The 15433-nt window shown below is 46.7% G+C and overlaps 2 protein-coding genes across 3 annotated transcripts; both read left to right on the forward strand.

Annotated features, from left to right (window-relative positions):
• The first annotated feature begins 1206 nt into the window (after window positions 1-1206).
• Window positions 1207-4440, forward strand: LOC146577985 (uncharacterized). 2 transcript variants are annotated; one of them, XM_085256132.1, is made up of 7 exons: window positions 1207-1290; window positions 1972-2047; window positions 2153-2221; window positions 2305-2415; window positions 2500-2536; window positions 2811-2887; window positions 2986-4440. In XM_085256132.1, the coding sequence occupies exons 1-7, from the start codon at window positions 1276-1278 to the stop codon at window positions 3000-3002; spliced, it is 402 nt and encodes a 133-aa protein (XP_085112258.1). In that variant the 5' UTR covers window positions 1207-1275; the 3' UTR covers window positions 3003-4440. The 2 variants fall into 2 exon arrangements, with proteins under 2 accessions (XP_085112258.1, XP_085112257.1); XM_085256131.1 differs by lacking the exon at window positions 1207-1290 and having other exon boundaries at window positions 1297-2047.
• A 4805-nt stretch (window positions 4441-9245) lies between these two features.
• On the forward strand, window positions 9246-15162 carry mogat3a (monoacylglycerol O-acyltransferase 3a). Its single transcript, XM_085256133.1, has 9 exons — window positions 9246-9495; window positions 9968-10146; window positions 10340-10400; window positions 10479-10622; window positions 12659-12789; window positions 13014-13057; window positions 13136-13226; window positions 13471-13579; window positions 14648-15162. Exons 1-9 carry the CDS (start codon window positions 9402-9404, stop codon window positions 14800-14802), a joined length of 1008 nt encoding a protein of 335 aa, XP_085112259.1. The 5' UTR covers window positions 9246-9401; the 3' UTR covers window positions 14803-15162.
• The last annotated feature ends 271 nt before the right edge of the window (window positions 15163-15433 follow it).

The raw sequence follows: 15433 nt of genomic DNA on the forward strand, positions 1-15433 counted from the left end.
CTAGCCGGACAAACACACACAGTGTGATGAAACAAAGAGCACGTCTGCAAACAGACACCATGGAAACTGTGTGTAAATATTTATCACATCCAGATGTTTGCACTGACACAGTGAGCAGATCCAAACCATCTGCTGCTGTAAGGTACACTCATCAGGAAACCAGACCTCGGGTCCACTCAGAGCCTGTGTCTGTGACCTTTAGCGCGTCTGTAGAGTTCACAGTGATTCTGACTCCTCGCTGCTTTACAAGACGCAGCTTTTATCTGACTAATGATGACAAATCCATCAACACAAAACTTTCTCTTTACTGCAGTGGGCTAAATGTCCACTGAAAGGGCAAAGTCACTCGCTGATATTTTTAACTCTGTGAAAGAGCGCTGGCTCATTCAGGGTAAGGTGTGGCGCGGTGTGGCTCAGCTGCAGGGCAGGGGTGGAGCAGTGGGTAGGGTGTGATGTCAGGGAGGCGGACTCGCACGCGTGGCCCCATTATCTATTCATGTGTCGCCTGATAAAGATGTCGCTGCGACCTGAGGAGAGGGTGTGGTGTGTGTGCTACAGAAGCAGGGCAGGTGGAAAGCCAGCCAATGAAAAACGTGCTGTTGTCGGCTCATTCACCGCCACAAAGCACTTTTAGCAACTTTAAGAGTCTAAATACATCTTTAAGCACTTTTTGAAACAGACCAACACAAACTAGCCATCCATCAGTAATGGTGATAGGCTCACTCATACTTCACAGGAAGTGACCTCATCTTGGCGCTCTACCGTTTGTGGCATCCTGCAGAAGTCTTGGACCAACATGTTTGTTTTGATATAAAAGGAGTCTAAGAATTTCTGTGTGATCTCAGTCTGAACAGGTGAAACTAGTTATTCCTGACAGGTTTGCACATTTACCTGAGTGTGTAACAAAACACTCTCTTCAGTCAGCATCACCTTTAGTCCCCACTGCTAGGAGCACCTGGACAGCTGGACACAGGTAGAGTTGGCCCATGTTGTCTCCTTCCTGTCATTAAAGGTCTCTCAGAGACAACAATTTACACCTTTAATGACAATAAAGCTTCAGTTAAACAGTCACACTGCATCTGTTAGTGCCAGAGCTCTGCCCAGACAATAACAGTCCTTCCAAGGAACTCTTTGCCCCTCCCACTTTGCTGATGTAATGTGATGACTCAGGAGTGTTCCTCATCTTAAAGTGGAGCGCAAAAGTATAAAAGAGGTCATAGCGTGCAGGGTCACTCATTCGATCACTTCACACCGTGACAGCAAGGAGACGACAACATGGACGGTCTGCAGGTGAGTGCTGGGCAGGTGACGATGGCAGGAAGCCTGAATAAGTCTGAGAGCAGAAGAAAGCGCACACAAGGACAAGCATGTACAGCTTTAAGAGAGGAGTGCCAGCTCACTGAAGATACATGAAGTCAGAGGAGGAGGAAGGTGAAGGGTTAAAGGAGTCCTGAGATGAAGACTTTTCTCTGATTTTACGACTGACTGCAGATTTAAACACGTTTAATGCAGTTCAGACTTCTTCACTCTCTGGAAGTCCATGACAGGAGGTGCCTGGTCTGTGGTTTTTGCTCTGCGCTGGTCTGATATGGTCTGTGAGCATTTGTGACTCCTCAGATCAGATCAGCTTGTTCTGGCTCGTTTTTTGCTGATACGTGCAGAGGGGTGGAGCCTCATTCTCAGGAATCCACATTTGTTGAACTTTGTTTCTGTCTCCTAGCAACAGGGTTTGAACTGATTGTTTACAGATTAAGATTAGGTGAACATGTGTCTAAAGTTGGATCGCTGAATCTGGTTTCTATCCAGGTGTGTTTGTTACCTTACAGGACAGAGCAGATTGGGCTAATAGAAAGGACTTTAGCTTCAGGTATACTCAGGGTATAGCTTCAGTATAGCTCAGGCAGGTGCGCTATAGTTATGCCCTTCTTACCTGACACTTTGTTGTCCAACTGTCTATGTGTCTTATCCCAGGTGAGCATTGCATGTCTGCTGGTGAAGATGACCTTTGTACAAGGGGTTGCAGGGAGCTGTCCCACCTGTGCACCAGGTAAGGAGTCCTAATGTGTGTTCTCCTGCAGCTGAAGCTTTGACTCAAACAGATCTACCTGTGCACACCTGCGCATGTCTCTTAGCTCATGTGTGTGTCTCTCAGGTTTCTTCCTAGTGAAGAACTGCTCCAAGACTGTAGGGATCGGGTGCAAAGACTGTACTGATTGCTCGGGTAAGAACACTTTCAGTAAAAGGGCTGGACTTACCTATTTGCAATCAGTCACTGCTTGATTTGTCCTCCTATGTGTCCTCCAGCTTTACATCGGGACACTCTATCTGAGTGCACGCAGTGGACTGATGCTGTGTGCGGGAACCAAACTGTGACCACGGTGACAGTCACCACGGTGACCACTGCTGGACCTCCTGGTAGGCTCACCTGTTCATCCTTCTTCTTCACACGGCTTGAGAGGAACCTGAAGTTCTTATCACTGTCCTTTTTCTCATCCACAGTCTTCCCTGGTGAAATGTGGATCATCCTAAGTGTGATGTAAGGATAACTCTCCTGTAATTATTAAGTGGCCTCTAATCACTTTTTAATCAATCAGTCAACACTCTGTGATGAGCTGTTCATCTGTTATTGATTCCTTCCTTCATCTGATCCTTTTAACCTACTAGTGCTCAGTGTTTTCTCTTCCTGTTTGTGTTTTTGTATTAAACGGATGAAGGCTTCTGATTGGATGTTTAGCTGGACTTAGTTTTATCTGCATTACAATTGGTTCTTTTTTGAAGGGGTGGAGCTAACTGTGTTTCTATATCTGCAGATCAGTGTCTGTGTTCCTGGTTCTGGTGCTCGCTCTGGTTCTCTCAATGCTATCCCAGCGGTACAAGCAAAAGAAAGGTAACAATCTCCACAATCTCCACCCCCTCAAACATCCACCTGCCCCTCAGGTAACAGGCCCTCTGACCATGTGACTCACCTGCTTGTTTCTTCTGCAGCTTTGTACCTGCCCTGAATGAAAGCAAGTCATTCTGAATGCCTCTCAGCACCAACGTCTTAGGGACAAGCCACTGTCCATGATGGCCAAAGCAGCAGATCCAGCTCTCAGAAACCAGAAACGTGGAGTCCAGGTCCAGGGCAGGTTTAGAGTCCAGGTCCTGGGTGGATTAAAGACCAGGTCCAGGCCGGGCTCATGAGTCCAGGTCCAGGTCGAGCTCATCATTCCAGGTCCTGAGTGGATCAGAGTCCAGGTCCTGGGTGGGATTAAAGTCCAGGTCCTGTCCGGGGTCAGAGTCCACCTGTAGACTGGTTTGATCCACCCATTATACTTCACATCCAGGCCACCCTATAAGAATACAAATGTAGACCAGGTGTAGACTAGGTGTAGTTCAGGTGTGAAGTAAGTGCAGCTCGGATGTAGCTCACACGTAGACCAGGTGTAGCTCAGGTGTAGAGAAAGTGCAGCTCGGATGTAGCTCACACATAGACCAGGTGTAGCTCAGGTGTAGAGAAAGTGTAGCTCGGGTGTAGCTCACACATAGACCAGGTGTAGCTCAGGTGTAGAGAAAGTGCAGCTCGGATGTAGCTCACACGTAGACCAGGTGTAGCTCAGGTGTAGAGAAAGTGCAGCTCGGATGTAGCTCACACATAGACCAGGTGTAGCTCAGGTGTAGAGAAAGTGTAGCTCGGGTGTAGCTCACACATAGACCAGGTGTAGCTCAGGTGTAGAGAAAGTGTAGCTCGGGTGTAGCTCACACATAGACCAGGTGTAGCTCAGGTGTAGAGAAAGTGTAGCTCGGGTGTAGCTCACACATAGACCAGGTGTAGCTCAGGTGTAGAGAAAGTGCAGCTCGGATGTAGCTCACACATAGACCAGGTGTAGCTCAGGTGTAGAGAAAGTGCAGCTCGGGTGTAGCTCACACATAGACCAGGTGTAGCTCAGGTGTAGAGAAAGTGCAGCTCGGGTGTAGCTCACACATAGACCAGGTGTAGCTTGGGTCTATAAAATAAGTCTGTAATTTGTCACAGCTCACCCAGAACCCCCCCACCCCAGCATCCTCCCGATCAGCTGTTTCATTTCCTATATGTCCCATAATGCAACTTTACCTCTGCAGAGGCGACAAGCTGAGAGTAACGTGTGTAAAATCAGTGGAATGACCTTTAACCCTTTCACTGTGAGTGTGAGATGTCTGGATGAGCTATTTCAGTCAGTAGTGATGCTTATTTATTGATTCTGGATCAATAAATCTGATCACCTCTGTAAACTGAACGTGTTGTAAACCTAAATCTCTTTTAAATGTTGAAGTCATTATGTACTTGTGTGCTCCTGTTTATTCAGAAATCTGTGACAGTTTTATACTTTAAACTTTCTTTGGTACTTCAGGTGTGTATTAGATAATCTGCTGTATGAACAGAGTGTGTGTTTGTATCACATAATAAACTCTAAACTAAAAACATAATGACTCTCGCCATGGATTCATCTGTTTTATTGTAAGCTAGGAGGTTGTAATGTCAGGCTCACAGAAGAAGATTTACTGTTTCCAGGATTAATTTACTCCCACAGATGTAATATTATCTACAGCTACTCTTAGTACCATTGATGTTAAGTTAGACTCTTTTTCTCCAATTGATCTTTCTGAGTTAACTTCAATAATTACTTCCTCCAAACCATCAACCTGTCTTTTAGACCCCATTCCTACAAAACTGCTCAAAGAAGTCCTGCCATTAATTAATTCTTCCATCTTAAATATGATCAACCTATCTCTAATGATCGGCTATGTACCACAGGCCTTCAAGCTGGCTGTAGTTAAACCTTTACTCAAAAAGCATCTCTAGACCCAGCAGTCTTAGCTAATTATAGGCCAATCTCCAACCTTCCTTTCATATCATATCCTTGAAAGAGTAGTTGTCAAACAGCTAACAGATCATCTGCAGAGGTTTATTTGAAGAGTTTCAGTCAGGTTTCAGAGCTCATCACAGCACAGAAACAGCTTTAGTGAAGGTTACAAATGATCTTCTTATGGCCTCTGACAGTGGACTCATCTCTGTGCTTGTCCTGCTAGACCTCAGTGCAGCGTTCGATACTGTCGACCATAATATCCTATTAGAGCGATTAGAACATGCTGTAGGTATTACAGGTACTGCACTGCAGTGGTTTGTATCATATCTATCTAATAGACTCCAGTTTGTGCATGTAAATGGAGAGTGCTCTTCACACACTGAGGTTAATTATGGAGTTCCACAGGGTTCAGTGCTAGGACCAATTCTGTTTACATTATACATGCTTCCCTTAGGCAGCATCATTAGAAGACATAGCATACATTTACACTGCTATGCAGATGACACCCAGCTCTATCTGTCCATGAAGCCAGATAACACACACCAATTAGCTAAACTGCAGGAATGTCTTAAAGACATAAAGACCTGGATGGCTGCTAACTTTCTGCTTCTTAATTCTCAGCAACCATCTTTTATGAACTCTCTTAACAAGGTCAAGCAGAAAAATCAAGATGATTGAAGGTTTTTTATGATGAGGTGATAGCTTATCAGTTATCATCTCCTCGATTGATCATCTTAAAACTAATAAATCTCCTGGAACTGATGGTTAGCAACCTTTCTCTGAAGAGCTAGCTCCATTACTGCTAGACGTTATATTAGAGAGGATTGGAAAAGGCTCTTTATCTCCTGCACTAACAGAAGACATAATCCCCACACCTAATGTGGTTATTGATAACTGGAGACCTAATTGAATGCAGACGACAACATTTTTGCCTCAACACTGGCTTTTCTGGAGCCGATCATTGATGAAACCCAATCTGGTTTCATGAAAAACTCACTGTAATCAACATTTCTATGCCCTGGTGATAACCTAATCCTTTGCCTGGACTTTTAGAAGGTCTTTGATATGTTAGAACTTTATATTTCAAAGCATTGAAAATGTTGGCTCTGGTGACTTCTTCTGTCAAGCTGTTAAAACATTGCATTTTACAGGCTCCATAAGATTAAGACGGTGAACATCCCCATGATTCAAGCTGAGTCGGGGGAGGAGATCAAGACTTCCACTGCTTTAATAAAGACAATGGATTTAAAACAACATCCACTCCATCCATTCTCTTATCTTCATCAGGGTTGGAGGGGGGCTATCCCAGGTGTGATAGGGCGAGAGGTGAGGTAGACCATGGACAGCTCACCAGCCTATCACAGGACAAACAGTGAGACAGACAACCATCTGCATGGCAATGTTCCCTCTAAGCTGCGCACTGCCGGCACGGTCTCTGCACACAGAAAATCTGCGTCGCGCACAAAAAAAAAAATCTAACCTGAATTGAAATTAAAGTAAATACCTTAACAATTCAGTTTTGCAGTGTTAGTCAGTGACTGGCTGCTCCCGTGTGGGATCAGAACGATGCCACCTTATCCCATAGTCCAGACATGGCATTTAGTCGTTTAGGAAGGGGGGAAGTTTTAGGAGTGACGGCGTGTTTTGAGATGTGAGAGACTTGAGACGTTTAGCGCAAATCTTGTGTAGTTAGTGTGTAGTTAGTTTGTAGTTAGTGTGTAGTTAGTGTGTAGTTAGAGTGTAGTTAGTGTGTAGTGTAGTCAGTAGTGTTGTGTGTGTCAGAACAATGAGGCGCCTGCTGAGTGTTACAGGTGTTACAGCAGTGACACATCTGCTGTTGTCAGGCCTGCAGGTATCAGGCTGTTGTTCTCCTTCATCTCATAGTGGACACAAATTATTTTTTGGAGCGGCACAAATAATTTGTGTGGCATCAGATTTGATGCAGAACAGCTGATTGTTCTGTAAATAGTTTGAAATGTTTATTTAAAAAACGCCTTGGCTGCATTTTTAGGTAAACAGCTGCAAAACACTTTGTTGTTTGCAAAACTCAGTTACTTTTTTGAAGAAGTAACTATATAATTAACTGCCCAACATTTGGTCATTATTTACTGTATGTTGCAGACAGAGTTACAGACTCTCTCCCAGACCACAGACTCAGAATACAAGTCAGAGCTTTATTAAGAAAATATATATATATTTTTTTACTTCCAATAGTGTTAACATGCTACAGGTCATGGACAAGATTTTATTTTTCGTTGTAAGTGGGCTAAAGCACTTAATTAAAAGTAGTGTAACGTGAATGCTGTAATTTGATTACTTTAATAAACATGTAACTTGGATGGATTGGATGCTGGCGTGACCACAGTGCACACGTCTGCTGTTGCTCACAGTGGTCCAAGGGACGCTCAGGGAGTTTGTGTGTTCGCGCAGACACGTGAAACATTACAGGGAACACTGCTCACGGGTAATATAAACCAACTAACCAAGCCCACTAACTGTGGGAGAAAACCAGAGTAGCCACTGCAAACGCAGCCGGACTGTGGGTCTGAACCAGGACCTTCTTGCTGTGGGGCAGCAGTGCTAACCACAGCACCACCGAGCTGTCGACCCAGACTTTAAGAAACTAGGAAAAGTATGATTACAGCTCGGTACTGCTTCTTCTTTGTGTTGACAGGTTGAACACAGCAACCACCAGCAGCATGCACGTGGTGTGTGCGGGTGTCTGCCTCTCACAGTGATTCTCCTCGCGTGTGATCTTGTAACATCGGGAGTCCAAACACTAAGACACTAACTGATACGATCACCATAGAAACGTGAAATCACTTAGTTCACGTTCCATGTTAGACTGTTGTAAGCGTCACACCCTCCAGTTTCAGTTTACTGAGCGAATTGATAAACATCTGTAACCACCAACAACTCTCAGTAAAGACTAATAACGAAACGAAGCAGCAGCAGGAGGCGTTGTTGCGGCAACCAAACAAATAGCGTTACCGTGGTAACAGCAACGTCACTCGGAGAGTTTCTGCTGACGTGCGCGTCATCAGCCCTGTGCGCAGAGGTGAGAGGTCACGTGTCTGACTCACCCGGATGAACCTCATTGATCACCGATGTCAGAGACTTATTATTAGGACTTAAAGTATTCACTAATAAGAACATGACGATAGGTAACACCGCAATAAAGGACAAACAATTTAATAATAAGTTCATCTCTAATACCTCTAATACTACAATGTACCTGCCTTCACATCTAAGGATGTTCTTTACTTTATGGACAATCTGGATTGTGACATCTCAGATGTTGTCATTTTGTAATAGTGCTACGTAAGTTTTTATTCATTTATGTAAGTGGAAGAATGCGTCTCCTATGTTTGCCGTCATCTTGAATTACTTTTGTCAATATTTTAAGTCACTTAAGCTTATTCCAAATATGAACCAAAAAACTGCTGTACTATAAATACTTGCTATTCTAATTTTCCTGCCTGTGTCAAAAGTAGTGATGGGACGTTCTGTATCGAGGCTTCGAAGCGTGTGTCAAGTAATGGAGGGGGCGTTTCCGCGAAGCGCGTATCGAGGCTTGCTTCATTTATGGGAGGAGCTGAAAATGATGACGTCCGAAGCCTCGCTGCCCGGCTGTACCACGTGACTGGTTCAGGAAGCGGTTCGAACTTTGCCGCGAGCTATGACAGCGGTATAAACCCCTCAGACCCCATTCAAAATGTGGGCGTTTGATGGAGAGTTAGAGACAGTTTAGAAAAAAAAGAAATCGCCTACGACCTGCCACAGTGGAGAAACTGTTGTTTCTAAATAAAAACCAATGATGTGTCCCCTAAACACTAATCACTGTCCTTGCCTCAATGTTACAAAAGCACAACCACTGTCCACACCTCACCTCACAGTATATGATCATTTCCATTTTAGGCATTTCCAAATGATCATTTTCCATACTGCCACTATAAATATACACAGTATACTGCATCACTACAATATACATGTTTTACACACTCCTTTTGTTGTTGACATTTACAGGCTGTGTGCAAAATGCCACACTCTTCAAATTCATGCCAACTAATATTTTTACGTCCAGTAGGTGTCCTGCTAGAGCAAATGAAGCTTCATGAAGCTTCGCGTTGGGGTGAACCAATTGGATGAAAAGCTTCAGTGCTTCATGAGGCTTCATCTGCCCATCACTAGTCAAAAGGTCTATGTTCCTTATTTCTTTACCCTAGAAACTTTTATTTTCTCCCTGTAAAGTTATAAAAAAGAAAAAGACTTATTATTAGGGCGTTTCATGTTTTAAATAAACTTTATTTAAAGTTTTTGAGCGTCCCCCTGGCGTGCACGCGCCTCCGCACATGCTCGTTCTCGCCGTGTGTCGTCACGTGCTGCGATTGGCTAAAAGGACACCACCCAGTGTACAGCACGCATGCGCAGTGTGGCAGGATAGGAGCAGAGTTTTGAGTTCAGTGGCGCTTACTGCTTGCAGCAACAGCACGCGTACGGCTGACACACGCACACCTCCACAGACACCGGGAGCACGCACAGCTGCAGACCCGGCCGAGGAGCTCCACAGTCGGCATGAGGATCGAGTTCGCCCCGCTGAACGTCCCGCTGCGGAGGAGGCTGCAGACCGCCGCCGTCGTGCAGTGGATCTTCTCCTTCCTGGCGCTAGGTACAGTCACGTGACCTGCCGAGACACACGTAGAGACAGTGATTGATCAGTGTGATCAGGGTCGTTGATTAATCAGCACAGCGTGCAGTAGTATTGATCTGCAGTCACTCTCAGGCGAGTCCTCAGCAGCTTCAGCCTGTAGGTGGACCCTGCAGGTGGACCCTGCTGTGCTCCGCAGGTGTTTGCGTTTGGCTTCACTGTCCAATCAGAGGCACATCACAGGAAAACTGAAGGATTTCACAGCTTCAGGTGTTAAAAAGGATCCTCCCACTTCTACCTGTTCATTTGTATTCGGATGTTTTATGTGATGTTTGAGTTTATCTGATGTTACACACTCATTTTTATTTTCACCTGGTAAAAGGTTTAAAGAGGCGGAGCTTAGACACACACACCTGTTAGGTGTAGATCAGCCTGGTCACTCAGAGAGCACCTGAACGCCTCAGCTCACCTGTCTGCCTCACCTGTCTCCCAGCTCAGTGCTGTTTGGCGGCCTTCGTCCTCCTCGCCCTCTCTGATTGGTGGATGGTGGCTCTGCTCTACGCTGGCTGGCTGTGGCTGGACTGGGACACACCCACCAATGGGGGTCGAAGGTCACAGTGGATGAGGAGGTGGAGTGTGTGGGAGCACTTCAGAGACTACTTCCCGCTGACGGTGAGCGATCCCTGAATATTGGTTACTGATCATTCATCAATCACTACTGATCAGCGATCGATCAGCGCTGCTGTTCGCTGATTGATTACCGATCAGTGATCGATCAATCGGTGATCGATCACTGATCGGTGATCGATCACTGATCGGTGATCGATCACTGATCGGTGATTGATCACTGCTGGTTTGTCTGCAGCTGCTGAAGACGGTCGACCTGGACCCGAAGAAGAACTACATCTTTGGATTCCACCCACATGGTAACAAACACACCTGTACACCTGCCCTTTTTAGTCCCGCCCCCTGGTGTGTGTCTCCATGCATGTGCCTGTCCTCAGGTGTGCTGGTGGCGGGGGCGTTTGGGAACTTCTGCACGGAGGCGACGGGTTTCTCTCACCTGTTTCCTGGACTCAAGCCTCACCTGCTGATGCTGCCGTTCTGGTTCCGAGTGCCGTTCTTCAGAGAATACATCATGTGTGGAGGTAAGGACCTGTGAGCTCAACTGTGCTGGTCATGTGACAGCGGTCTGTGTGCTGATTGGAGGACAGTCATGCTCTGTTAATGACGCTCCTTTAAACTCTACGCTCCTTGGACTCTTTGTCGCTGTGACCTCCTCCAGCTGTTGTAATCCAGCTGTGCTTTCATCACAGCGTCTCCATCGGGCTTCAGTTGCTCCATCAGCCCTTTGGACTCTGGGCTGCAGGTCAGCAGGGAGGAGGCTGACACAGGCTCTCTGATTGGCTGCCTGACCACACGCAGGGTCACATGGGTCGATGTGTCCCAGCTATCGAGCACCTGGTCGTGTGACTCCGGCTCGGCTCCTGTTGCCCCCTCGGTGCGTGCACCTGTGTCACCTCGGGTCAGACTCACCTGAGGGAGGAAGCGGGGTCATGTGACACCTGGTGGTCTAATGAGGAACTGCAGGATGGAGATTTAGAACATCGTCGTGAGGGTGTGACGAGCGCAGTGTTGATGGAGTGATGGGTGGAGCTGGTGTGTCAGGGTCTCACCTGTGAACCTGTGTATTCTCTGGACCGAAGGTTGATTCCATCTGGATCAGTAAGAGCTGCAGCAGGGATTCAGTCAGTGTTTTTATCTCTAACTAAACTGTTTCTGTTGTTTGATATCTGGTTGTACTTTTTTCTTCTTGTAAGAAACAAACATCTGCCTTTAGTCTGACAGGGCGGGTGATGGTTTTGGTCCTTTTCAGCCGACACCCGTACCAGCCCGAGGTCAGTGTTAGCGATGACGGGCCGATGGGGTCTCCAGGCCTCGAGGGCCGGGGTCCTGCAGGTTTTAGATGTGTCCTTGATCCAACACAGCTAGGGCTGCTCGATTATGGCAAAAATGATCATCACGATTATTTTCACTGACATTGAGATCTCGATTATGTGACGATATTTATTTAACAATAACAATGTGTTGAATAATGACTTTAAAGATTGTCAAAAAATAATATAAAATAGTGCAAATACTGATAACAGTGCAAATGTTTGCAATATAAAAATGAATGAAAAATGTAAACATCTGTGTTTAGTGAACTTTGCAGTGTTGCTCTGTGGTGCAGCTACGACACCGTAGCAAAGTTTACACACTGTGTCCACTTGATCCACGTCTGACTGAACCCATAATGTTTCCACACCACTGAAGGTTTTTACCTCTTTTCAACCAACAGCAGTCACTCTCCTCTCCAAATAACTTCTGCTCAGCTTTCCGAGCTTCCCTCGGGTCCTCTTAATCAGCGGTCCCCAACCCCCGGGCCTCGGACCGGTCCGTAAGTCGTTTGGTTCCGGGCCGCGAGAGTTGAGGCTCAGGTGTGAAATGTATGGTTTTTATCGATTTTCAGCGTTATTTTGTTATCGTTTTTATCGTTAACTCTGTTTTCCTGGGTCTTTTCAAGTGTGTTATGAATAAATCTTTTATTCGGTACTAGTTTTATTTTGTTGTATTTATCTGCGACACCTTAAAGGCCGGTCCATGAAAATATTATCGGGCATAAACCGGTCCGTGGCGCAAAAAAGGTTGGAGACCGCTGCTCTTAATTGTTGTGACACGTGTTCGAAATGCAGAGAGGTGCGCTCGATTTGCCACACGGAGCAGCGCGAGAGTAAAGCGGGAGGGAGGGGCTATTGGCTCAGTCATTTTTAATGATTGTTGAAAATTCGATTAATTGAGCAGCCCTAAACACGGCTGATTTAAAGGCTAAATGACTTCAACACGTACTGAAGCTCTCCAGAGGCTGGGAATGAACTACTCATGCCAGTCAGGTGTGGAGACCCACCGGCCCTCGAAGCCTGGAGTTCCCCAGCCCTGTCCTGGACGATGAACGTGGTGAAAGTCGATCTGATTGTCAGGTGGAAGGTTTTTGGCGGAGCGCTTTAACGGTGGTGTGGGGGGAGTGGTCTGAGCTCAGTTTCATCAGTCTGTAGGTCGCTGGTGTCTACATGGCCTCTATGCCTTGTGGTAACCATGGTAACAGGTGAGGGGAGGAGTCACTTGTCACCCGTGTCTCTGTCAGGTCTGGTGTCCAGCTCCAAGTCCAGTCTCTCGTACCTGGTGAGCCGTCCCGAAGGAGGGAACGTGGCCGTCGTCGCAGTGGGTGGAGCTTCCGAGGCTTTGGACGCTCGGCCCGGAGCTCTCACCTTACAGGTACGTGTAGTCCTGCTGTGACCGCGACTCGCAGCTCCGCCCCATCGCGGTTACATCACTGATGTAGAAAGAGGAAGCTGTGTGGAAACACACCGCACTCAGTGACATCATCGGGTTATTAGCACAGTGAAACATGAGGTCAGAGGTCACAGGCTGGACTAACCACATTTTAAATTTTAAATTTTGCTTTTCCTCACCGAGCGCCGTCTCCGTCTGTTTTTCAGGTTCAAAACAGGAAGGGCTTCATCAAACTGGCTCTGAAACATGGGTGGGTGGAGCCTGTAAAGAGGGCGGGGCCGAGAGGGGCAGGACTATCACCTGACTGACTGTGTTTGTCTGTGTGCAGAGCTCAGCTGGTTCCCGTCTTCTCCTTTGGAGAGAACGAGCTGTTTGATCAGATCGAGAACCCGACCGGCTCCCCTCTGAGGAGGCTGCAGGTCAGAGGTCACACCCCACATCACCGTAGACGCTTCAGGGTAACCTGCTCGATAAAGGAAGCACAGGGGGCCCTCACAACCTTCTACAATCATTTACCACAGCTCTGATTGACCCTATAGCAGCCTCTCAGCGGCCACAAAGCTGATACACTGAATATAATCTATTCATCGCTGCACTTTTACAGCTGCTTGAAATGACTGTGTGGCTATTATGGGATACCAGTGTGTTATCCTGTGTCTACAGAACCGACTGCAGAGCATCATGGGAATAGCCATGCCTTTGTTTCATGCCCGAGGAGTTTTCCAGTACAGCTTCGGCCTGATACCCTACAGGAAGCCCATACGCACCATCGGTACGAGCACACAGCTTCAACCCGACCCTGACTCAGTGTTTATCCCAGCTTAATATAATGCTAACCTGATGCTGTTGCACTGTCGTTCCTCTAATATAGACTCAGAGCTAGCCTAATGGTAACTCCATCTGTATCCCGTGATGACTCAATGCTAACTTGATGCTATTGCACCGTCCTGCGCCTGGCGCGTCCTGCCATTGTTGCACACTTGTCCTTTATGTCGTCCTGTGTTGATTGTGTTGAACACTGTGTCGTTTCACTGTGTACTGTATGGTTAAAAGGACCATCAAGCCTCTTCACTTGACTTGCTGACCTTTATGGTGTTCATCTAATGCTAAACCACAGCTAACCAAGTGTACACCACACTGAGCACTAGGAGGGGGTTGTGTTGGTCTGCTTTAGTCCCTTTGAGTCCGTATCAGCTCCCGTTCCCATCTCAGTTTTTAAACACCCTCTACCCTTTATCTCTGGCCCAGTGTCAGCCTGTGTCAGCCCCGTTGGCTGCTTGTTGGGTTTATCTAGGCACAAAGCTGCTGGAACACAAGCCCAAACTGCACAACCAAACCGACAAGACGGAGCTCTTTGCCCTTGTTAGCGAGGGACGTCAGCCCAGGCCTTCACCTGTCCTAATTGAGTATGCAATTACAAATACATGTGGCATTGTTAAGCAGGTATACCTGAACAACATCAGTGTCTGTAGTCTGTGTGCGTGGGTGCAGCTGTTCCATAGATAGACATGCAACCTTTCAATGCACTTAAACTGTGTGTCTGCAGGACAGCAGAGTAGGCGTCTCGCTAAATGATCAGAACAGGAGGTTGCAATAGGTCATGTGTCAGATGAGCATCTAAAGGTCAGGACAGTTTCTAAAGCTCTGATGGAAATGATAACGTCGAGGCTGCTTCCTCGTCTCGTGGTACACAAGTGCACACAGAATCTCATCAGACCTAACAAGGATCTGATTGTTATCAGCATACGAGTGATGTATGTTTCTAAGCATAAAGGACGATATAAAAAATCAATTCCAACACTGCTGTCAGCCTCATGCCTCTCTCTGCCTCTGCCCTCAGTGGGGAAGCCCATCCCAGTGGTCCAGACTCCGAGTCCCAGCAGCGAGGACATCGAGAGTCTTCATAAAGTCTACCTGCAGAACCTCGCTGAGCTCTTCGAGCAACACAAACGCAGCTACGGCCTTGCTGACGACCAGCACCTCGCCTTCATCTGATGGAGCGCGTGAACATTGAACTATGAACTACATTCATGTAAACACCTGACCTGTGTGTGACTTGCATGTGATTTCACTATGAGTTGGATCTGCTTGCAGAGCCTGTTGACTTAAATTGGAAATTCCAAAGCTGCTATCAGGAAGCACTGATTACAATAGCAAAAGCTAACAGTGCTGGGAGGAGCCATGCATTTAAATAGGAGCTAACACACAGTGGGAAGCATTCTTGCAGGAATCTGCCTGTAATGGGCTTTGCTAACGTTAATGCTAATGGAACTTTCATGGTACGTTTAAGGGTGTCATAAAGACTACTCTCGTGGGTTTATGTGCAATAAATCATGTAATAGGATCACAGGTAAATGGACTGGTTCTTATTTTGTGCTTTCCTGCTTCGAGCACTCCTAGCGATTTACACAATTCACCCACAGTCATACTCCGATGGATGCGTCAGAGAGCAACATGAGGTTACAGTCTTACTCGAGGATGTTTTGCATGCGGACCGGAGCAGACGAGGGTCGAACCACGAGCCCTCCGGTTAGTAGCTCTGCTCTAACCTGAGCTACAGCCATGAGCTGTGACTGATGCTGAGCGTCTGCTCGGCAGCAGGTTATGTTGAGAGGGGACGCTCATG

This window comes from Mchenga conophoros, linkage group LG3, assembly GCF_057382185.1.
Source record: "Mchenga conophoros isolate Kocher_MC1m ecotype Shallow Benthic linkage group LG3, M_conophoros_male_GT1.1, whole genome shotgun sequence".
NCBI classification, from domain to species: Eukaryota; Metazoa; Chordata; class Actinopteri; order Cichliformes; family Cichlidae; genus Mchenga; species Mchenga conophoros.

Bases quoted from the DNA above. Each gene is read 5' to 3' on its own strand.
- LOC146577985 (XM_085256131.1), top strand. From the start codon at position 1,918: ATGCCCTTCTTACCTGACACTTTGTTGTCCAACTGTCTATGTGTCTTA. The intron at 2,222-2,304 runs GTAAGAACACTT...TGTGTCCTCCAG, and splicing joins AGACTGTACTGATTGCTCGG to CTTTACATCGGGACACTCTA. The intron at 2,416-2,499 runs GTAGGCTCACCT...TCTCATCCACAG, and splicing joins GACCACTGCTGGACCTCCTG to TCTTCCCTGGTGAAATGTGG.
- mogat3a (XM_085256133.1), top strand. From the start codon at position 9,402: ATGAGGATCGAGTTCGCCCCGCTGAACGTCCCGCTGCGGAGGAGGCTG. The intron at 13,058-13,135 runs GTGGGTGGAGCC...GTCTGTGTGCAG, and splicing joins AAACTGGCTCTGAAACATGG to AGCTCAGCTGGTTCCCGTCT. The intron at 13,227-13,470 runs GTCAGAGGTCAC...CTGTGTCTACAG, and splicing joins CCCCTCTGAGGAGGCTGCAG to AACCGACTGCAGAGCATCAT.